At 35.7% G+C, this 26,070-nt stretch overlaps 1 protein-coding gene across 5 annotated transcripts in view; it reads right to left on the bottom strand.

The window, feature by feature from the left end:
* LOC145673470 (zinc-regulated GTPase metalloprotein activator 1-like) overlaps positions 1–26,070 on the bottom strand; it is a 999,800-nt gene that overhangs the window by 434,743 nt on the left and 538,987 nt on the right. For all 5 annotated transcript variants that reach the window (XM_081743197.1, XM_081743195.1, XM_081743196.1 and 2 more), the window contains one exon: positions 3,125–3,181. In XM_081743197.1, the coding sequence (XP_081599323.1) occupies positions 3,125–3,181 (57 nt within the window). The remainder of the gene's footprint in view (positions 1–3,124; positions 3,182–26,070) is intronic.

Here is a 26,070-nt window from a genome sequence, read left to right as displayed (position 1 = left end):
AAAGATGTGGCTCTTCATTTTCTATGGGAACGATTGAGAATAACTTGCTTGATTCTTTCAACGTTTGAAATTTCGAAAACAGGAATTATCGTGAAGTGCTACGGAGGGAACATAGATCCTCTCTCCGGAAACTCCTTCTAAGTTCAATATATGTACTTGACTACTTCAAGATCAAGGTAATATTAACTAGATTTCCAGGGGGGTCGACCGACTCCTTCGATCCCCTTGCCGACGCCCATGAAAGACAGACGCCTTGACACTTATTACAATCAGTTTCGTCGCTTTTCTTGTGAATTGAAACAAAGATTGATCCTTCGCACTCTTGTGGTACTTTTTCCTTGTTCCAGAAAAAGGAGATTGATTTGTGGATCTTACTCCACAATTTTCCCCCACGATCTAAATGTAGCGCAGTCGGAATTTCGTCTACACACGGAGATTTGTATTTCTCTGTTTTTTTCTTTTGCATGTCCATTTCTATGAAGGTAACCAAGAAAGTTATGTCGCTTTTACCCCCACTACCTTCGAAGATCGATATGTCACCTAAGACGTACCTCGGAGATCAAAATTAGTCCCCGTCAGCATCGACAACTTTATGCCAACGTTCTGGAAGGCCATGGATTCCCCCGTTGTAGAACTTGGTGGGCCGTAAAGCGAAAAAGCTATGAAATGTATTTCGCACCTCTACCAAGGTTTTAACTTGCGTCCTCTAAAGTGATTGTCCAAGGAATGGAACAGGTGATAGTCGGACTGTGCAATGTCCGGGTGGTATGACCGATGCAATAGTGTTTCCCATCCAAGGCATAGAATGGTCCCGGGTCATCCTAGCCACGTAGGGCTTAGTGTTGTCCTGTAACAGGAGGACCCCTCTGAGATTTTCTTGAATACGGCTCAACTGCTGACAGTACACAGCTGCATTGATGCTCTGACCAGCTGGTAGCAGTTTCCAATGCACGATAACGCGAGCAGTCCACCAAACACACAGGAAGAGTTTCTTCCGGTGCAGTGCTGATTTCGGCTGTTTAAGAACCTACACCGCTAATCAATGATGATGGCATCGTTTAGCTTTGTACAGGACCCACTTCCCATCACATGTCAACACCATGTCCAGAGATGGCTCCTTCCTCAGACGAGAGACAGAAGAGGTGTCTGCTCGCGGCACGGAGCCAAATCATGTGAGACCCATCGACCCAACTTGTAGTGCTTCCCAAGTTGATGGAGATGTTGCCGAATGGTTTGTTCAGTTACGCTAAATTGTAGTCACAGCTCCTCACATGTCTAGCGATTGTTCACCTGAATTGATGCCTGAAGATCTTCATTTTGTACTTGTGTTTGTCTTCCAGCACGTGGTGCGTCTTTGACTGTTTCGTCACCATCCTTTAACTTGTTAAACCACCGCTGCACTGCCCGCATAATCACGACATCCTCACCAAAGGCCTGGCATATCTTCCGCCCCGCTGCAGCAGAGTTTGACCCCAGTTTGAACTCTTAGAGCATACACGCCCTTATGACGCTCTGTAGAGGTTCTATGTTCACTCTGTCCTTACACAAGCAGTGTGACCACCCAGTAAAAATATTTCTTACTAATCTATGCAGAAAAAAGTACTAGATCTGAGGAAATAGTACTAAACTTGTATCTGCTCCTGTTTCACACTATTTATGACATTTTACAACATTAATAGTTTATTAGGTTTCCGGCAAATCCTTCTCCGCTGTGGGTGGTTGAGTGACCCCGACGTTCTTGGAAGAACACCAATTTTAATTTTTTTAAAAGTCAAAATTCGATACAAACCCTGCAAACCACTTACAGCCTCCCAAGTTTGACTTTAAACCCCCAAACTAAAAATTCTGGCGGAATCCCTGCTTAATTATCGTATTAGAACTAACTGTAAAACCAGTAAAGTAACACAAGTAGGACAAATATAAAGGATGTCGGGAGAAAACAAGAAATATCATACAATAGGATTATTGAGAACATCGAATTTTAATTCCTTAATAGCCTACTGTTTAAACGGATCACCAAATATGTAATATTATTTATTGTGGTCGTTTATTAGTAAGAGGAGACGACCGGACGTCACCTATGTCCCATTTGCGCTCTAGTAAATACCACTGTTGAAAAAAAAATAGGCAGAAAAAAGTTACCAGAAACTGTGAAATTTTCGTACATTGCCAAATTTTCATGAGATTCTTTTTCCTCTCCCAAATGTATTTGTGAGAAATGAAGAGGAGGAGAAAAGTACTAGATTTGTTGGTGAACGTACAAGAACACTAAAATATTATAAAAGGTACTAGATCTAGTACGAAAGCACTAGCGGTGGTCACACTGTATACAAGTTCACGGTGTAACTGAACTGCCACAACCAAGTAGTATGTTGGATATACCCACAGGAACAACCGAACTTGCGTTATCTCCATTCGCATTCAACTGACGGTGTGAGGACCAATTGAACACAGACCTCCACAAAACAGACAGAACTTTCTTGGTTACCTTTATATTTTTGTTCGGTGAAGCTCTGGAATATAAGATTTTCTGGAATATGTGCATTTCCATTTCTCCATGAACATTAGTTTTTGGCTACATATGTGAAACATGGACCGTACTATCTGCACATGTGGATGCTCGTCGATCCCATCGTGTACGAACACCCGTTATGGACGAACGTGTGTTATAAGCTGTGGACAATGAGCCAGGTACGAATACGAGGAAACAGCCGTGAAATGCACGTTGGTCAAATTACTGTTTACAGTGCGCTACATGTAATACTTCCTTCAATTTCGAAATGGAACTAATTACTGACTTTAGGCTAAATATAACGTTTAATGTCATTCCACACATATTCAATGTTACTGGGATCCGAGGAGCCTAATCGCCATGGAAGACAGTGGAAATCCGCACCCGTTCCTACTTATTCCTGAATAGGACCAGTATGCGTTATCATATTGGAAAATGCATCGTTAAGAAAAACAAGCTCAATACGGTGGAACGTGTCTAATTTGAGAGATAGAGATAACGAACATATAGTATTTTCCTTTGTTTTAATTGTTATTATTACTTGCATGCTTATCGTGATTTGAAGTGCAATTACCCAGATCTAAACAACTGTTAATGTAAATTTTCACTTACCGATCACGTCCTGATCCACTATAGGCTCTTAAGTCTAAGATTTTCCTTAAGTCCACTCTGAAAAAAGAAAATAAAGAAAGAAAATCAATGATGAAAACTGAAATATCCAAAAATATTGTAATACTAATAAGAATAGTTTATAAAGTTGTTCAATTTAATATTTATATGTATCAATATTTCACTTTAATGTCGACTGAATGGCGGAAATCCGTATTATTATTCAATCCAAACTTTTTGTCCTCCCGAATTCTGTCAAACAATCTGAATCTTAAAATATATAAAATGCTAGTTACGCCTGTAGTGCTCTATAGTTGCGAAACATACCACTTTGAGGGAAGAACGTAGACAGAAATTGTTTAAAGATAAAATGAAGCGGACTCAAGAGAAACGTGAAGCTGTGGACAATGAGCCAGGTATGAATACGAGGAAACTTAGCCGTGAAATACATGTTGGTCAAATTACTGTTTACAGTGCTCTACATGTAATACTTCCTTTAATTTCGAGATGGAACTAATTATTGCCTTGAGGCTAAATATAACGTTTAATGTCATTCCGCACATGTTCAATATTACTGGGATCCGAGGAGCCTAATCGCCATGGAAGACAGTGGAAGTCCGCACCCGTTTCTACTTATTCCTGAATAGGACCAGAATCCGTTATCATATTGGAAAATGCATCGTTAAGGAAAACAAGCTCAATACGGTGGAACGTGTCTAATTTGAGAGATAGAGATAACGAACATATAGTATTTTCCTTTGTTTTAATTGTTATTATTACTTGCATGCTTATCGTGATTTGAAGTGCAATTACCCAGATTCCTTTTTGTCCTCCCGAATTCTGTTAAACAATCTGAATCGTAAAATATATAAAATGCTAGTTACGCCTGTAGTGCTCTATAGTTGCGAAACATGGTTACGCACTTTGAGGAAAGAACGTAGACAGAAATTGTTTAAAGATAAAATCAAGTGGACTCAAGAGAAACGCGAATGGGGGATGGCGAAAATTTCATTACGAGTAACTGCCTAATTTACATGTTTACCTAACATTGTAAAGGTTACCTAACATTGTAAAGGTCATTAAGTCTAGGAACCTCAGTGGACAGGTCATGTAGCAAGAATGGAAGAAAGCAGAAACATTTTCAAAATTTTAATTGGAAACCTAATCGGAGAAAGACAATTAGGAAAACTTAGACGCAATGTGAGGACAATTTTAAGTTGAATTTCACAGAAATAGGAAAACAAAGTAGGAACAGAAGCAAGCTTGCTAAGGATAAAATTCAATGGAGCTTTTACAAATGAGGCATTGAACCCCTAGGTTCCATAGGCTATAGAAATAGTCAGTATTTAATTTTATGAGTTCGTATATTACGACTAATCCAATGTTAAATAAGCAGGATTGAAGTCGTTGCACCAGCATTTATCTACATAAAAGTAGGTTTACAATAAACAAATATGAAGTATCTTCAAAACAGAAGCTATGATGAACATCGCAGAAATCAACAGCTAGTGGTGTGAAGCGGAAAATCTTCCGATACATAAAGGTAAGAAATGTTACAAGAAAAAGAAATGGAAAATCTTAGATCTAAATTATGAAGTATACATATTAAACGATGTTAAATTGTTTTAAACGCATAAGTTGCTTATCCTAAAATCACACTAATTTTTTCTTATATATTTGTAATTCTATTTTTGGGGGAGAATATTTTTAGTTACTAAGGAAACGTGTTCATTCAGATTTACTTTTTGTTGCTTTATGCATAGCGCATGTGCATATCGTATTCAGTAACTATAAATATTACAACATAAGCAATAACTTAATGATCTTCCATATGAAAATATTTTCTTATCGGAAATCACTAGATTTTTATCTGAAAGACTACAATCGTCTTCAGATAATTAGAAAAGTATCTCTGAAAGTAACAAATTAATAAAATATGTAACGAAAGTAAAATGTAAACAAAACTAATAAATTTTAACGGATAAAGTGATATTTACTATTTAGCAAACATTTCTACTATCAGTTTTCCTACCCTAATTTCATATTCCATGTACTTTAAAAATAATTTTCATATTAATATTTTGATTAATTTTTGAACTATTTGCAGACACATTTTTTTCTCTCTGTATGTGCTTGTATCAATATCTTCTCCAATTAATTCCGGTTCTGTGGTGTGTAAATATTATCCGATTAATTCTTATTTTGTGGCGTGTGAAGAACGTTTTAAACTTGTGCAACCTAACGTTCCTACTTTGTACTTAATAAAGGATCGATCTTCTCTTTATACAAGAACAATTGCACGAAAACAATTTTAACACCTGCGAAAAATACAGAGAAAAAATTCACGGGTTACGAAATTTATTTCGTTAATCCACTAGGATATACCATGAGTTCACTAAGTCATTTTCAGTCATTTTCAAACACAGGTTGATTGTCGTTTAAGTTTGGTACACAAAACGCACATGCCTACCTATCACATACAAATAAATTACTAGTAAAGCAAGATATAATGATGCTTATGTTAGTGGCGCAAGCGCTTTCGAAACGTATAGGTGTATACATGTATTTCTTGTAGTAACAGCGAGAAATATCAGTCTATGCGATCACGTTCTGTCCCATAAATCGCAAAAGAAGCGAGTTGCATTTAATAAAATTATAATTCAGAATCGTAACGAATAATTAAAATACGGTAATTACTCGTCTAAGATAAGTAACAGCTAGAATAATTAGACTACATAATATATTAGCGTTCATAGCCTCAGGTTTATATCAAAGATATAAAATCATAACAACAGTAATTCCCTCTTAATATCATTTTATTCAAGAAATTGAGTATCTTTTAGAAACGATTCTCTAAATCGAGTATTAGAAGGTTAATAAACTGTGTACTTTCATCTCTTAATTCTGTAAGATATCCTCTATAGTTTTTGGTTCTCTACAATTCTCTAGAATTCTTTAAATATATAGGTTTGTGGAAGATAGGAGGGTTAGCGCTGTCCTCCTTAATTGAAGCACCCCGCCGAACGAGAAAGTTACATTTTCGTGATTTCGAGAAAAACGAGAAAAAGCTGTAACATATATCGTTGTTCCGCTGAGAATTCATTTTGGCAGCACGCCAGGGCCATCTCGTGGCCAAAGAGGCCACCAAACTTTCAATTTATGTCCGACATGTTCTGCACAGCATAACTTCACTGATAACTCAAAATGATCCAAGGTATCATATGTATCGTTGTTCGGCGGGATGCTTCAACTCATTAAATTAAAATCCTGGTCTAATCCTGTTCAATGTCTTCTTTCTATTGGAAGAAGCTCTTTTAAAGGAAATCTATCTAAACAATAATCAGGTTAGGTTAGGTCAGATAAAAGGTTTCCCCACTCTCTTTACATTACAAGACCTAACATAGTGTTTGAGTTTGAGCTAAAACCATCCTTGTCGACTGAAAATCACTGGCATTTATATATGAGTGAGGAAAAAAAGAAAATTTTAAAAACATATATCTATCTATCTACATACCCGAGGCCGGAGGGGGAGTCGACTTTGTAATCTTAAATAGGAACCCCCAATTTTTATTGCAGGTTCGGATTCTCCGAGAAAAATACATAACTTTTGTATTGAACATTTTTTTCGATTCGTAATAGATGGCGCTGTAGTCGGCAATCAAAAGCGTTACAAACAGTTGAAAAATAATATCTCAAAAAATACACATCAGATTAGGAAACTTATAGTAGATAATTTTGATACCATAGTTGATCCCTCTACCACTATCTCAAGAGGTTAGAAAGGCAGTTATTCTAAAATCTGTAATGAGAAACCAGTGTTTTAGAGCAAAAACACTTGATTCTCGAGAACATAATACATTAATTTTGCCCACATTGTTAGTGTAATTTCTGGCACAGTTGTCGCTGAAACGGATAGCAGTTAGAAGCATTCATGGTTTGTTTTATCAATGAATTAAAATCTAGTTTTAGCAGTGTTGCCAGACCAGCCAGTTGGAAAAGCAGGAGATTCGAAGACTAAAAACAGGAGAAATCAGTAGACACATACAGTGTTGGCGTTTGAATGTAAATCCGAGGGGAGGCAATAAAATTTGCCATTATTAAGGGGGCAGTAGTCAAAACAAGCAGTCCAGAATTCATTTCCGATGAACTACGTTTAGCAAATGAAAGGGAAAAGTCCCGATTTATATTAATATTATTTGATACACACATGTATCACCGCAAACCGTAGTGAAAGAGCAAAGTGGAGTGGGAAAATGTCTTTTCATGCACGTAGCGATAACGTAACTGTGTTATGCAGTCAACAGTGATCGTGACGTAAGACGATTTCTTGCTGACGATCGTGGAGAAACGATCTAAGCCACTCTTCCAACCGAAGTCCCAATCTAAACAACACTTACTTGTAAATCTTCCAGAAAGTCATAAAAACGCTAACCATAATGCATATAGAAGATGACGTACAGTTGTATTCTTTGGATTCATATTATATACAGTAAAACTCTATAACGATATGCTCTACAGAGCTTTGTGTATTATAACAGAGAAATTTCGTCTTTTTATGTGAGGAAACATTGAAATTTTAATAATAATAATAATATATTTCTTTAACTTCTCGAAGTAAGGAAAAAGCAGGAGATTGTTCACTTTTCATTTTCTTTCGCAGTAGATCAGTAGAACGTAGAAAAAGCAGATCTCCTGCAAAATCAGTAGATCTGGCAACACTGGGTTTTAGCATTCCAGGAACAACAACGTGGATGTAGCAGCAGTTTGTTTCCTTTGCGATGCTTTTTTTTTTTAAATGTGAGTCCCCTTGCTTCCCACCATCGGCTGCTTGTTTCAGGGGAGTCCCCTTGCCTCTCACACATCTCCATTGTTTACTGGAAAATATGTTCGAAATGGTGGCCGTTTTCTGGAATACACATTAAAAGTATTACATCTACAGCGAGAGTCTAACCATGGACTGCGACGCATAATTGCAGTCCGTGCTTCGTTCCGTGCTTCATAGACGGTGATTTGAATGAAATTAATGTATCGCAGAAAATAGCCATTTCGAAAATTTTCCTCTCATTTGTCAACGGTGTTCAACAATTTTGAGTTTTGTCTATTACAGTCCCATCTATCACTAACGAAAAAAAATGTTCAATACAAATCACGTATTTTCCCCCGGAGAAACCGAATCTGCAATTTTAAAAATGGGGGTTCTTATTTAAATTTCAAAGTTGACACTCTCCCGTCCCTGAAGGGTGGGCAAGGGATCGAGTGAGCATTGGATGTCTCCCGTCGACACAAACAACTTTTGTTACAACTTTTTAAAATCCAATTTGTAGTTTTCCAGATAAAAACAGTCTATAATGCAGCGTTTCCCAACCTTTTTCAACTTGCGGCACACTACGGGTGTTACTTGGATTCTCGCGGCACACTTATAGATATTATTTGTAAATATAAAACATTGGTATTTTTTCTATGTATTGATCTTCTCACAGAGAAGAAAGCTCGAACACTGTTATTTTCCCCGTAGTAAATCATTATGCTTATTTTTCATTCTAATTTAAAAATAGAAAACAATTGCAATGAAATATTGGACTCAAGTTTTTAAAAATACGCTTTCTTTTTAAAAACTGTATCCAACCTTTTACTAAGAAGGAAGATCACTAAATAACGAACGAACAAACAAATATATTTTATATTTAAAACACAAATGTAGGTAATGTGTCGAAAGGATTGAATGATATTTTAAATTTTCAAGTTGCGAAATAGTCTGCAACAATAAAGACGCAATAATGGTCATCACAATGACTTCAAATACTTTTTTCAACATTAGAAATGTACGGAACAGTAACACGGTATTAAACTTAAGGTTCATTGTAATGTGAAATACAAATCTACATTTTTCCCTATGTTTTACAATTTGATTGCTATAAAATTAATAATTTTTGTTTCGATTCCTCGCGGCACACCAGCGGTCCATTCACGGCACACCAGTGTGCCGCGGCACACCGGTTGGGAAACGCTGCTATAATGTCTCACCATACAGTATATATAACGGGTCGTTCATTTAAAATTTGCCTCCTCGTAATAGAAGGGTTTGCTTGAAAAATCCCCAAACATGCCAATTTTAGTTTTGAAGGGGACCGATAATTGTAGCAAATTCAGCCGTACTGCCCACTCCCTGAGGTCTAGTGGCACAACTTTCATTTTCAGTAAATGGCAACATGAAACAAGTAGAATATCCTTTGAAAGCATATTTAATACTAGTTATGAAAATATAATTGTTTTAAAATTTCGCACAATAAATTAAGAGAAATTGCGTTCAGAAATGTTACCCATTAGGCACAGGTAGGGCTGTGCGATATCCGGTTTTGAATATCGAACTTCGATATCTACCAAATATCGAAAGTCGATCGATATATCGAATATCGAAATATCAAAGGTTTGATAATATATCGGTCGATAATATCGAAAAATATCGAAAAAATATCGAAATATCGAAACATATCGAAGTATCGAAATATTAAGTATCGAAAAATATCGAAGTATCGAAATATCGAAAAAATATCGAAATATCGAAACATCGAAGTATCGAAATATTAAGTATCGAAAAATATCGAAGTATCGAAAAATATCGAAGTATCGAAAAATATCGAAGTGTCGAAATATAGAAAAATCTAAATATCGAAAAATATCGAAGTATCGAAATATCGATGTACCGAAAATATCGAAATATCGAAAAATATCGAAGAAAAAAGCTATGGATATTAGAAAGTAGGGCATGACAGTGCTTGCTTCTAAGTTTTCCAGCCACTTTCAGGACCAGTTCAAATAAAATGTCTCGATATCTCTTAACCGTCAGATAAGGCAACGGGATGATACAACCGATCACAGTACTAATGTGTTATTTTGGGTAAAGTGAGCGCTCAGCGCTACTGCCGCGACATCTTTCTAACTTATCTGACGGTTAAAGATATCAAGGGATTGTAGGACGGGATTGCGGTAATAGAAATGCTGTTAGATTTATCTTCCCTCCCTTCACGAACACAATTCAAAGGGCAAAAGAGAAGCAAAATATCACCGGAGTGGGGAACTGCATTTGTTAAACCTTTTATTCTTTAGTAGGGAGATTGTTTACTGATAACGAGAATCGATTCTTTTAAAACTACAGCAGTACTACTAAAAAGAGACTCGTTTGTTTCTTGCTTTTTTTAAATTTATTTTTTCTCTCGACCATGATGAAAGAATATGTAATAAAAACACTGGGTATTTAAAGTCCAAGTTGTTTCTTGGCTCTTTTTTCTTGTTCTTGCACAAAAATTCATAAAACAAACACTCTTTTACCTCCCTCCACGTGGTAAAAACTTTTGCTTTTCTTCCACATAAATATATGAAATAAGCCTCTCTACCTTCCTTAACAAATGCAATACCACATCTGATTGACTTTTATACTTGTTAAATTCACGACGAAAAAAAGTGCCGAGGTCCTTCATGGTTATCAGCATTTCGAGGCAACCGCTGTATTTAAGCACTGTTTGTCTTTAGCCTTGATGTGATTGTGATGTGATTTTAGTTTAGCGTCCCGTTCAGTAGCGAGGCTATATGAGACATGGACCTACTGATTAACGTGGAATCCAAACCACATGAGCTCCCGCCGGGAATCGAACCCCGGTCTCCCACGCCAAAGGCGCGCACGCTAACCGCTTAGCCACGAAGGAGCTCGCGTCTTTAGCCTTATGGAGGGGAGAGACAAGTTTAACATTTGCAGCAAAGGTGGAAACCTCTCTCTATGAAGCAAACCAATATCATTACTATTCTTTGCCACATAGGGCATTTTGCATCTGTGTGGGAAATTTCAAAGGTCAGAGATATGGTTATACAACTAAAACATGTGGATTACAATACAACTTCAGAATCCGGTTTAAGATTTTGGCTTCAACTCGATTGTATGATTTAATTTCTCTCTGCCAACTTGATTAAAGGCTACCTAATGCAAAACAGTGATTTTTTAATGTACAAATTGTTTGTTGGCGCCTACACCTTTGTTTCTTCATTTTAGAGAAGAAAGTGCTATCAAACGCCTCATACTGCCCCCCCCCCTGCCAAAGATAAGAACTATTATTTTTCTTCCAGATAGATGTATCAAATAAGAGTTTCTGAAAATCAAAATCTTGCAAAAACAATCCAGTGCTTTCGCTAATTTTCTCCCTCGTAAATTTGATAACCGTGACAATCTTCTCTGTGATTGTTGTTGGATCTCACACAGTTGTGTTGTGAGTGAAATGCCATACCAGTAGTTACTATTTGGAACGAGAGACAGGGATCATAAAAATGACTGAAGAAAACGCAGATTGTGGTAGTTTAACAGGAAAAAGAAATGTATCTCCAGTGGCGAAGCCAAGGGTGGGCCTGGGGGAGCCAGGCCCCCTTGCTCAAAATCTTGCCCCCCCCCACACACAGAGTGATACTGCTATAGATCGACAAACGGTGAATTAATAGTGGCCACAAGTTAAACTACTACCGAAACATATCTCGACAACAAAGTTACCAACTGCAGAATATCGTATGTTGCAATAGTCTGCGTTCCGAGCAAAAATCTTCAGGCTCCTTTTTGTTTGGAGTACAGCAAAATCTAATTTATCTAAATCTGTAAGTTGTATGCATTGACCTCAGCATCTGAACGTTCCTTTTAACCTCTCTCCTTTATCTGGTTGTCTTCTTTGTTTTCGACAAAGAACAAAAAAAAAAAAAAAAAAAAGAAAGCAAAATCAGTCTGCATTCTGATTTGCTTCAATGTTGAAAGTCATACTAAAATAAGAGATGCTTGCTTACAAATAGCATGCACTGCAGTAAAACTTTACACTCGTGTTGGACGAAAGAAGTCTTCGTACACTAAGTAATTAATTTCCATCGATTATGGCGACATAGAAGAAATGCATAGCATCCATTAAATAATTTGGTATTATTATTATTATTATTATTATCAAATAATATCGAGAGGTCTTGTTTAATATACAGTAAAATAAGAGAGCAGAAGTTTTTATTACTTCTGTCATTCTCTCTGCTGTTCGTATCCCAATAGTTCGAGAAAATTAAGATACTGAATACTATCAACACCTAATATTTGCTACTGGTACTGGTTCTCCTTCTTGTCTACCTTCTGGTCTTGTCTCTAGTACGTCTAATTTCCTAACGCTCTTGGACGTGGCAACGAAGTAGAAGCCTTCTGCTGCGATGTCAATAAGCGATACTAGTGATCTCCAAGGAAAACGGAGTCAGCGCTTGGTGGACCTATTCTATTAACTAAAGCCTGGGGAAATGAGGCTAACAAAAATCAGTGATTCTTTATAAATTAATCTTTCAGAAGTATTTTCTTTTAAACTATTTTAACTGTAGCTTAATCCCAAAACTGCTACTACTAGAGAAATTCCGAAATTTATCACAGAGCCAGTGCTACAATCTCATGATTACTAACCATCAGATAAGATACTGAGATGCTAGAACTTGGTCGCGGCAGTAATGCTGTTTTGTGTAAAAGTGTAGTTACTCCCATGACCAGGTAGTATCATCCTGTTATCTGATGTTTGTGGGACTGGTCTACAGATATTCCATTCAGTAAGTTCAGTCAGTGAATACCAATTTTTATCACAAGTTTATATTAATTCTGCGTCAAAATATGCATTTCTGAGAAAATTAAGCACTAAGCATTTCTGAGAAAATTACATTGTACTAATTATGCAGAACAGTAAATGAGTGGTGACATGGATTTTCAACAGGATATACTAATTAATGCCCTCCTTCAAATCTAATCTCAAAACTTACAATATTAATTTAGCATCGACTACAGGATAGTAGCGTTATTTCATTTGAATTTATTTTAAGGCTTTGAAACATCTGAGACTCAGAGGATAGAAATAAGGGAAATTAGTCAATAGGGCAACCGAGGAAGAATCTTGGTAATCTCCTCAGTTGAAATATATATCCACGAGGGATCAATCACACCATCTTCCGAATCTTAAGCTGATGTTCTACCGCTGAGATTTGGCCATTCGGTGTGGGTGTGAAGTGTTTGTGTATTTGAATTCACGTCAAATTCTAAAAAGTAGTGAAGGTAAACAAACGAAAGAAAGAAAAGGACCACGTATACTTCTTTTGCTGTAAGGAGTTCCGATTTAAATGTCTGTTCTAACACTGTTTGATATTAGGGAAAGAAAAACATATTTCCTCTTTCAAGGTTTGATTCTTGTAGATTCACTAGTTCAAACGCTGCCGAAAATGTGGTCTGGAGAATATGACTCTCAACGAACAACATTCGATCAAATTTATCAAGAATATTTGTCGATATGCATAGAAAATGGTCCTGAAATTCCAGAGCCGGAAACAGATAGGCTATAGGGGTTCCTTGTGGAAACGAATTAGACATTCCCCATCAAAATATCACAAATTCATTTTGGATTAATCTCTTCCTTCATTGGAGACAGAAAACGAATATTCTAAAGATAATATATTAAGAGACATTTTTCTGCCTACTATTGATAAAACAATCACTGAGACGGAAAAACGCTTTGAATCATGTAGCAAAATCATTAGATCAATCATTACTCTACATCGAAAAGGTGAAAACTTTCTAAATTACAACATTGTGGAGCATATGGTCCAGTATTATGAAAGTGATCTGGAAATATTTAAATGTAAACTCAAAATCCTTCCAAATACAATTAAGTTGTATGAAGACGAGAGAAAACCAAAGTTGATTCCTTGGTGAATTCCGTTCATCTTTGCGTCTACAAAAACGCATTCCTAGAAACCAACAAGTTACATATAATCTCTATATAAGTTCCTAGTGCTACATGTGAAAGGCCATTCTCATGTTTGAAAAGATTAAAGATATATAGGCAATTCAATGACTGATGATAGGTTGAAAAACTTAGGATTGCTTTATATTGAAGAAAATTGCTAAATCGTTAGATCTTGAAAAAGTTGTTGACAAGTTTGCTGCTGCCCACAAGAATAGAAAGATCCTCTTTTAAGTCGAGGCATGAACCTCTAATTATTTTCTTGACCTGCAAAAGTGTATTTCTCTGCTTCCACTTAAACCTACCAGCCACACATATTTTAAATGCAGCGATTAAATTACTACTTACTTATATTGGAAATTAATTGTATTAATGTATCCTAGTTGTTTGAAGTAGTAAATTCTTACACTCTCACCGTAAAAGAGTAAAATCATGAACAACAAAGATGAAAACATTCACCATGAAAACACACACACACAATCATTCATCGGAGATGGCCCCCTCAACATTTTCTTGGACCCTTCATTGGCCCCCCTGAGAAAAATTCTAGTTACGCTACTGTGTATCTCTGTGGAAATATTTTAAAAAAATGGACAGATACTAAATATGGTGGGCCTTGTGTGCGATGTTCAAAATGTTTAGTGACTGTGTCTCACAAATGTGGAAATACTTCTTACATGAAGTCACATCTGCGTGTACATCACCCGCGCCAATATTCTGAGTTTCAAAAAGCGAATCGGTTAAACCTGGACGGTATCTACTGAAAATGAAGTCTCTTCTGGAGATCCAGTTTGTTCAGAAAGAGAACAGCAGGCTGCAGATTTGAGGTATGAATAATGAATAATTTACTTTCATATATATATATATATTGACAACCCAGCTCACTTCGTGCCTAATTTGGGGATGCAAATTGAGTGAAGCTGAGCGCCTTCCACTCACCATCTAGAATAAGTGGGCAAGTTCTCAAATTTATATGCGAGAGGTTTATTAATTTTACACATACCAATTGAGGATTGAGTTCAAGTAATAAAACATTGACTTTAGTGAATAGATAACAATTGTATTTCTATTTAGTAAAGTGTGATGAATGTAAATGTTGTGAATAAGATTACGGATATTTGGAAACTTTGCCAGTCGAGTATCGCTTATCGAGCATTGAGCATTTGAATCCTGAATAGGAGAAACACATACCTTTTCTCTTCCAGTTGACGTTCCCTGATGAACTCGGTGTTGAATCCAGTATCGCCAAGTTGATACTTCTTATGGACAGGTGTTGTCGATAAGCATTGAGTCTGGCTCACTCCCAAATGCTCTAGATGGATCGTAAACTTCTTTAATAGAATACTGGAGCTTCTCGAAAAGTTGAAGCTTCCATTCGGATCGCAATGACTTCTCCTTCAATAGAACTCTCTCTCAATAGACCTCACGGTTCTCAATCTCAATCTATGTCGAACTCCCGGTTCTCTGTCTCCCTGTCTCTCCCCAGAAGACCTCCTGTCTCGTGGTTTTGTTCAACTTCTTCGTTCTGGAATTTTCTCCTGTCGTCTGCTGTTCGGCACGTGTGACCTCCTTTTACTTGGAAAAACAAATTCTTTCCTCGTGTCAAGACTCAAAAACTGCAACACTCGACACACTCCGATTTCCCGATTCTAAGCAATTTCCTCATATCCGTGAATGTGTGAAATGTTCACAAAAGCTTACAATTTCTTTCATGATTTACAGAATTTCGTTTATGTAGGAGTTAACGCATTACATGCATTGTCTTCCTGCATTCGCAGACTCTCAATAGAGAATTTTATTTACGTAATCTTGCTGACCATTAAATAATACATTTGCCTCAGCTTGCGTTAATCTCAACTCTTAACTGTTATTTACCTTCACCTCATTATTTTATAAAAACCCGATATCCGTAAAATAAATAAAAATTGATCAATAAAATAAAATTATTATACATGAAATTATGATTAAAATCGGATACTGCCACATGTCCCCCCTTAAAACCTTGGTAGCTTTGCTATCCAACTTAGAACTCGTAAGAGGGCGTTATATTACTGAGCTCCCTGTAGATATATACAACATATAAAATAAATAACACTGAGAACAAACATAAACTTGAAAATAAGTGAGACATGTGTATCTACATAAACCAATATTATAAATCAATAACTGTTTTCCTACACCAGAACATTAACATAATATATATCTTTAACCTTTTAATCATTTCCATTAATTAGTGAAAAGAAAAAATAACGTGAAACAAATACATCAATATCTCTATATTCAAAAGTGTACACTCACGACATCTTGTGAGATGTACTCGAATTATGAGATGAGCATGAGATGAGCACAAGTACTCTGTGCGAAAGATATATGTATGTAAAATCAAAAGTACTCTTGATTGCGAAGAACACCGCAATTCAGCTTTAAGTGTCGGGTTTCTGGAACTTTCCATTACTTGGTTGTCCATACTTGCCAACTCAAGCATTTGTTGACAGTATAAGTAACAGATTTCATTTGTCTATTCCAGTTGTCTTACACTTCCAAATCTAGAAGATAAAATCTTTTTGCAAATAATTAAAACATATTTACTTATTGTAGAATTGTAGCACTAAAATAAATCGCAAAATATCATCACTTTTATTTTTTTCAATAAAACTGAACACTGAATTTTAAAAGTGGAGAAATAAAATTCTGCTCTAGGGCATTTGCTACACTGAGAAGGTTTCTGGGCAGCAACTGCAAATTCAGCAAAATGTACCCAAGGTTAAAACTACATCCACGCTAGCACTTCCATTTGCGCGTCGTTTTGGTTTCATGAACACTGGATGTCGAAACGCACTACGAAATTTTAATAATTTCGCCAAAATTTCGTGTTTTTACAAAATAATGACGTCACATGTTGTTTTTGGAATCTTTGTTCCCATGTTGGTGTCTAACGGGTATTCAGAAAGTTTTCGTTTCGTGACATACATATGCGTGGTGTTATATAATTCACTAGTGTTACCCCTATTTCAGTATTCATGCTACTGCCTGATTACTCTCTACTCAATCTGGCTTTTATTTACTATTTACTTATTAAAATGAAGTGTAAGTGAGATGTTTTAAAGTGATAATTACAAACTAGTGGATATAAATAATTAACTAAAGGATATAAACAATGGACTAAACAATGGACTAAACAATGGAATAATACCTATAGTGGTGAGTACATTTAAAATTTTACTTATTTAAACACGGGTATATATATATATTTAAAAATGTGTATAACTACCTAACTTTATTTAAACCTATAATCACTATTATTATACTTAATGCTTGATAACTGAATACAAAAATCGATTGAGATTCGGGGAAAATCGATGGAATCTCACATTTCCTTGAGACTCGAAAAGGCTTTGGTTGTTAAAACGGCTGCCTGCCTAGCCGTACATCCCAATCAAGATTTGGCTCCAGCTATCACATTTACAATCGAACTATTTACATATTCATAAAAATCTGACTACCTAAAGATAATTTTCAAAATTCAATTCTTCTCTATATTCAAAAAAATTTCAATACAATACTCCTGACGCCTTTTTTTCTAAATTCGTAGACGTAAATAATGATCTATTATTTCGATAGACTTCTTTCTAATAATCATAGACGTTGCATATTCACTTATTATTATTTGCCTAACTACATTGTTCTGGATGGCCATTCCCACAACAATTTCGTTAGTTAAAATATTTATTAATTATATTTTATCATGAATATTTATTAACTACTATTATATTATTACTTATTTATTTATTTATTTATTTATTTACTATTCACCATTCTTATTATTATTATATTATATTAAAATATTAAAATATGCCGACAGGGCCTAACTTGTGAGAAGGATACTTCGAAGTAAGTCGTATGACTGCTACACTTGTCCAACTCTAAATGTTCTATCTTGTTCAGGGCTTCTATTTGCAGAAAATCTACGTCTGCTTGTCCCCAAATCTTATTTCTTATTTCTACTCTTTGCGCTTATTTCTTCATATTCTATTCTTCATATACTTATACTCTCTTAGTATTATAGCGCTTAACATATCTCTATACATGTATATCTATATCTATATTTCTTTCGACGATGCATGCATTTCTATTTTTTATAACTCTTTAATATCTATTAATATTCTTCTATTCTTATTCTTTAGTAATTATTTATCTATTTATTCATTTATCTATTTATTATAACTCTGCTCTTCTCCATATTCACATTTTATTACTTTTTACGTCTATGTCATCTTCTCTATATTTACTAATTTTCTTACGTCTATCTTATATTTATTTAATACTTAACTTCTCTATAATCTATTTTTACTAATGTTTCCTTCTTCTCGCTACTCACATTCCTTCCAACAATCTCTTTTTTTCTCTTTTCCTTCAAACCAATACAAATGTTCAAGATTAAACTAGACTAACTCTTTATAATATGAGAAAACACTAAAATAACTAAATATTCTAGTCTTCACTATTCTTCTTATTACGCTAGATGCTTTTCTAAGATCTATAATCGCTCTGACTATCGTATTCTTACTCACTAGGATACAGAATTATTTACTCACTAATCTAATGCTAACTTAATTTTAATTATCACTAAGGTAAAGCTAAAAACGAAGGATATCACCACAAAAAAAATTTCACTGCTTTACGCGTGATGTACGAGTCAACTCCTGTGTCTCTTTTCAACAATCACGGAAGACTTATGTGATTTGATAAATAAAATATTCTCATCGAAGTTTGGTAAACACCCAATTCAACTCGAAGAGAATGGGATTTCCTTCCTGATTAGAGTTTCCCCTAATGAAAGGTTCGCCTAATTGCCTGATTTCAAATTTTGACTTACTTGTCTAGCTTAATTCTATGTCATTTGCATCATTCATTTACTTGTGTTTTTTTCCATTCTTGCCTTTCTTAAATCTACTTTTCCCTACTACAAATCTAATTACAAAAATCATTCATAAATTTTGTTTGTTGTTCTCCATAGTCTTTCCCTAATTTTAATCTATTCTTAAACTAATTACGTCACTAACTCTAAATAAAATACTATATGTCTTAAAGACATAGTTCAACTAATAAAATAAAGGGTCAGATTTCTATTTCTTAAAACTATAATTATATTACTAAATACACTCATAGCATGCTTATTTCTACACTTATTTTACTAATCTAACTAATCACCAAACTAACATTAATAAACTGTAATATGTGTACTAACAATTATATCCTATATCTATATGTCCCTTTAAATACTAGTACTAATACTATTTACAAAATTTCCACTTTCTTAGTCATCTTTATGTCGATAACCAAGGTGTCCTCTCTTTGAAAAATGTTGCGAACGCTGCTAAATCCAATAAAGATTTATCACTCGCTACAACCATCCTTGATTGTTTCTCTAATTGTGCTAATGTTGTTATAAAGTCTGATATTCTAACAGCCTGCGTACAATTAAATTTATTTCTAAATCTGTCTAGCCATCTGTTCACTACGTCCTGGCTAGCATCACTTGAGAACAACGCACATATTTTATATTTTATTTGATCTTCTTTCACTGCAAAGAATACAGCGTTTCTTATTAACGTATTGGTTTCAGCTATTCCGGTCAAAATCGACAAATAATGTCTTCGGAATCCTAATTCTACCAACTCTTCAATACTAAAATCTCTTTGAGAGAACTCTATTAAATAGTAATGTTTATATGCGTAACCTAACGCATTACATCTAAATGCTTGTTCTTTATTATCGTTGTACGTTGGAGAATACTCAGTAAAGTGTTTTAGTACTCCTAAGTTTAAATAATAATATCGAGGCTTGGAAAACATAGACGCTGGCTTTCCATTGTCCTTCAACACTGGGTAGTGAACCCTATGATTATTCTTAAGAGAAAGCATATTGCTAACCTTAATACTACTATTCTAAATTCTATAACGTCAATATTTACTATTTTAATTACAATAGCGCATTCTCATTCCACTGTGACTTGAATGATTTGCTTCTGCTTGTCGCTGTACTCACGACCTTGAGCGCTTCTATCTCATGCAACAGCTTCGTTGATCGTCGTAACGGTTCGGAACCGTTCGGTTTTGTCGCTTGCCAGTGGCCCGTGCGCCTCTCATGCATCGGCTAAGAATGATGCCTGTCGTGTTATGACTTTTAATTCTTACGAGCTATTTTAACTTTAACTAATATCACTTTGATTAATATTCTACCATAATTCCAATAGCAATAAGTACTTCCTATAACCATGAATATTATATTATCCTCACCAACACTAAAAACTAAGGTTTATACGCAATAAAATCAAAAATATCGAAAATCTAAATATTATTCCTTGTTGCACATAATTATCTTTTCACCAGGGATCGAACTTGAGTACAACAAGATCACGTACTCATACTTGTTGACACTTTTACTCATAATACTCGTCAGAACGGGCTTGTAGGTATTTCTTATTATCACTATTTCTGTTACTACACAGTAATTAAAATTATTCCATATTAGCATGGGTGGGTTGGGTGGGAATTAATTTCACTTATATTATCACTCCACATACTTTTTACGCTGACGGGCGGGATGGGAGGGATTTTAATTTTACTGAAACTTAAATTAACCATTTACTAAGATCGTTACAAATGCGTAAGCAAACCAGCATTTCCAACATGAACGGGTGGGCCAGGAGGGAATCAATTTTCCTGGCTTTAATAATGAACGGGACTTACTATATTCACTGAGATCTCCACTATGATAACCTATGTATTGCACTAAGATCGCTACCTTGACTTTAAGTCTGTCAGCATCTCTATCATGATAACCTATGTATTGCACTAGGATCGCTACCTTGACTTTAAGTCTGTCAGCATCTCCATCATGACAACCCAGCTCACTTCGTGCCTAATTTGGGGATGCAAATTGAGTGAAGCTGAGCGCCTTCCACTCACCATCTAGAATAAGTGGGCAAGTTCTCAAATTTATATGCGAGAGGTTTATTAATTTTACACATACCAATTGAGGATTGAGTTCAAGTAATAAAACATTGACTTTAGTGAATAGATAACAATTGTATTTCTATTTAGTAAAGTGTGATGAATGTAAATGTTGTGAATAAGATTACGGATATTTGGAAACTTTGCCAGTCGAGTATCGCTTATCGAGCATTGAGCATTTGAATCCTGAATAGGAGAAACACATACCTTTTCTCTTCCAGTTGACGTTCCCTGATGAACTCGGTGTCGAATCCAGTATCGCCAAGTTGATACTTCTTATGGACAGGTGTTGTCGATAAGCATTGAGTCTGGCTCACTCCCAAATGCTCTAGATGGATCGTAAACTTCTTTAATAGAATACTGGAGCTTCTCGAAAAGTTGAAGCTTCCATTCGGATCGCAATGACTTCTCCTTCAATAGAACTCTCTCTCAATAGACCTTACGGTTCTCAATCTCAATCTATGTCGAACTCCCGGTTCTCTGTCTCCCTGTCTCTCCCCAGAAGACCTCCTGTCTCGTGGTTTTGTTCAACTTCTTCGTTCTGGAATTTTCTCCTGTCGTCTGCTGTTCGGCACGTGTGACCTCCTTTTACTTGGAAAAACAAATTCTTTCCTCGTGTCAAGACTCAAAAACTGCAACACTCGACACACTCCGATTTCCCGATTCTAAGCAATTTCCTCATATCCGTGAATGTGTGAAATGTTCACAAAAGCTTACAACTTCTTTCATGTTTTACAGAATTTCGTTTATGTAGGAGTTAACGCATTACATGCATTGTCTTCCTGCATTCGCAGACTCTCAATAGAGAATTTTATTTACGTAATCTTGCTGACCATTAAATAATACATTTGCCTCAGCTTGCGTTAATCTCAACTCTTAACTGTTATTTACCTTCACCTCATTATTTTATAAAAACCCGATATCCGTAAAATAAATAAAAATTGATCAATAAAATAAAATTATTATACATGAAATTATGATTAAAATCAGATACTGCCACAATATATATACCGGGTGCACCATTTATAATGTCCCACCTTTATAACAGAGGAACTAAGAGAGTGAGAGAAGCGAAACTTTGTACAAAGTAACTACAGGAAGGGGGACATCTATCCATGTATTGGGTAACATCACTAGGTGAACAGTGTTGCCAACCCAATATAAAGTTATGATTTTTTAAATGGAATGACCTAAATTTAATATCATAATTCGAATCAGCAATAAAAACAAAGACGAAAGAGATGACACTCGCAGATCAGTGTTGCATACTTTTTGAGAAATATTGTAAAACCTATGTCAAATTTAAACGCCTTTAACACACACAAGGAATGAAGTAGTAACTATTTGTGCACATTAAATGAAATACTGGGAAGAACTCTTTAAAATGACTTCAAGTTTAGAAGGATCAGTTAAACAGTGTTGCCACAACAGAAGAGAGAAAAATTGAGTTTGGAAATAGTGCAATAACTTGGAAAAGGTCCCTAGTACAGTATAGGTTTAAATGCATAGAGGAAATCAGTATGTCATAAGGAGCATTGTCACGTTTATTTGAGATCGATAAGTCAAGTACTTACCAAGATATTCGGTATTCTGTAAAAGCTGAGAATTTTGTGCTGTACAAGATGGTAACGCTGTTTCAAAATTCCCTTTTTTCCCTCTGCCTTGGAGAAATATTAAAGTACTAATCTGCGAAACAAGTTATATTCTGTGACATGCTGAATTAAAGCAAAATATTTAAAATAAGGAAACAGAATATTTTTTCTGTTTCATGAATTTTGTAATGTATGTTACAAATAATTGTTTCTTGATCATCATAAACATATATTTCTTTAATTTAATTTCTTTCTCCTGAATATAAGTTGGAAAAGACAATAAAACGTAGATATTAGTAGTTGTAAAATTTGAATTGAAAATGCATAGGCTAAGTTCTGTTAAATGGTAGCAACATTTTTCAGATCATCCAATATTTATACGTACTGGCCAATTTTAGGGGACCATACACAACTTATTTTGTATTTCATTCACCACGAAATCAACTACAAATAATGTATAAATTGCTTTTAAGAAGTGAGTTGCATTTATGGATTCATAGGTGCCGATTCCCTTATGAGGACCCAAACATTACGAGTAAAAGTAGAGCACGTAGAAATATGCTATAAAAGCTATAATGGAACAAACACCAAACAACCCCTGTTAGATGTCCATTAAAAACAGGAAATGTATCTGATCGGAAACGGAGCACCTGGTGGGTCCATGAACGGTTGGATCCGTAGTGAGTTGACGAGTAAACGAATAGAGTGTAAAAAAAATCAAATCTATGCTGGATGGCCACAAAAAACAAGGTAGTAGTTAACCAAGTCAGGGCTGGGCCAAAGTAGTGGAAAATCAAGGTGTCTATAGGGACCAGGCGCGTTAGCAAAGGTGGGTATGCTTGTAAACAAAATAGTGTAAAACATACTGTGTAAAGAATATTCCATAGTTCTTCTGCAACTTATATACGACATCGTATTACTTAGCGCAGCATAACTTTCTGTATAACGTCCCACGTTTATGCCATTTAGGCTAAGGGAGACAATGATTAAGGCAAGTGACTGATGAATTAATGGGATGAGAATGTGAGAGAAAGCGAGAGTACCCGACAACCCCGTTATCCACCGCAAACTTACTGGATCGGAAATCGTATCAGGGACCCCACGCACCAGAGGTAAGTGCTCTACCACTGAGCAACCGTGCCCTCGCAGTTTAACTTTAAGAAGGCTTAACCACAGCATTTTCCTATTATCATTCAATAAATCTTTTGTTTTTTGTACAATAGTTCACAATAATTGAATACAGAATTATGATTTACTGCAAAATGATATGTCTGGAAAGCAATTGTTCTCGGAAAAATATGTACAAACCCATGCATGGTGGTCACTAGAAACTATCATTTCATCTATTTGAACAGAACGAAGTTGCAAACTCACATGGGCTTTTGTCCGTATGGAAGAGGCATTTCAGCGACAGTGTATATGCGTGTAAAGGAAGACAAGGGAGAGAGACAAGCACCATCCTGTGCTGCGTGGTCATTATGATGTAACATATTTTGGAGTTCAGGATAAGCAAACGTGGAACTGTGTCCGTAGAAAACAAACACGTCACCACGTGAAAGTAAAACCGAAATGCTTATTTTTGCTTTGTGTTGACGCAAACCGTTAGGTAATGAGAGGGTCCAGGTATAAGTACGAGGGTCATTTCAAAAGTCTTGCACACAGCCTATGCACGACCGTTTGAGTCACTTTTAGGTTTGTTGTGGATCAGAGTTTGGGCTTTGATGATTGTTTCTGTGTTTTCTGGTTTGCTTAGCTGTGTTGTGAGAAATTCAGTGGTGAACCTGACTAAGGTTGGGTTACACATGATGATGAGCGTTCCTATATCAACATCGAAACTCTATGTGGAAAGAATTCAACTGAAATTTACAATGTTTTGCGGGAGGTTTGTCGAAATAGTGTAGTGGATCATAGCACTGTATTTCGGTGCTCAGCTCGTTTCCGTGAAGGTCGTGTAATCATTGCGGACACCTCAAGATGTAAAAGACCATCAACTGCAACAGACTACACTCCTGAGATTATTGTGAATGACATTTTGAGAGAGGGTCGACGAAAATATGTAAGAAAATTGCATATGAGACCAAAATATCTGTCACTTTACTTTACAGAATTATTACTGAAAAGCTGAAAATGAAGACGAGATGGGTTCCGCATGATCTGAGTAAAGAGCAGAAAGCATGTTGCAAAAGAATCGCAGAAAAATTGCTTCAACGTTATCAAACAGAAGGAGATCAGCTTTTCAAACGACTGTTGCAATTGATGAAACCTGGATACTAGAGTTTGAACCAGAACTGAAGTTTCAGTCGTCACATTGAAACAGTTCAGACTCTTCACGCCCGAAGAAATTCTGCTAACAACAATCAAACGTTTTACTCACGATGATCTCCGCGTATGATACGAATGGAGAGATGGCTACAATAGAGTGACATAGGGGACGTCTATACCAGGCGTATATTACAAGCTGTTTCTGGAAAATGTTTTGCGTCCGAAAAGTATTGAAAGAAATCCCGACATTCTTGCAGCTGGTGTATTCTGAACGATAATGCAAGGCCGCATACTGCTCTACAAGTAAGAGTGACACTTAACAAGTATGGATGGGAAATACTTTCCTTCCCAATATAGTCCTGATTTGAGCCCACCAGACTTTGAATTGTTTCCCAAATTAAAAGAACCACTCTGTGGAAAACGTTTTGATTCGATTGATGAAGCTTTCAGTGAGGTGACCCGAGTATTCAGACACCTCAACAATGAAGGTGCCCTATCCAGAATACAGAATTTGCCAAATGTTGGGAAGTTGTCATAAACAAGTATGAAGATTGTATTGAACGCCTGTAAAGATATTTTGTACAATAAATGATTAGCTTGCATAACATCTTTCAGTGTGCAGAACTTTCGAAGTGACTGTCGTACAATATATTGCAAAAAAATTTCCAAACAGTTGCTAGGACATAATGTTGTACGTAGCGGTACATCTAAATACTAATTGCAAACATTAGAAGCTATTGGTACCATAACAAATAACAGTCTATGTGCCACGCTAAATAACAGTATATGAGTCTAATTTCGTAATAATGTTCGCAAAATTTGCGAATCGCAAACGAACGCAGAAACGATGCAATAATTATTATTATTGTATACCGATAATCGAAAAAAAGCCATATTTTAAATTTCGTTAACACAATTCACTGCAGAATGATGCCGTATAAAACATTTTAAGACATTCAGTAATTGTGTATGTAAGAGAAAACTTGAACCAATGATTTTTGTGATATTAATGCAAAATTCACAAATTTTTACGTTTGCTGCAATATCGTAGAAGGAGTTTACTAAATGTATACTAAACTAAGCTAACCTACGTATCCTAACTCATATTTTATGTTCAAGGACAAAAAGAAAGAAAAAAAAAACACCTAGTAAAATTTTAGTGAATCCCATCAGCACTATATTACAAACATATCACGCATTGTTGTGCGTGAGCCAGTGTATAGTACATTACGTCAGTCTTACTACTTGCTAGTACTTGCATTTTGGTCAATTTATTTACCTTTGAATTTATAGTAAAT

Source organism: Thermobia domestica, chromosome 16 (genome assembly GCF_964235325.1).
Source record: "Thermobia domestica chromosome 16, izTheDome1.hap1.1, whole genome shotgun sequence".
NCBI classification, from domain to species: domain Eukaryota; kingdom Metazoa; phylum Arthropoda; class Insecta; order Zygentoma; family Lepismatidae; genus Thermobia; species Thermobia domestica.
The sequence above is the reverse complement of the archived record's forward strand: the minus strand, read 5'-3'. Positions and strand labels throughout refer to the sequence as shown.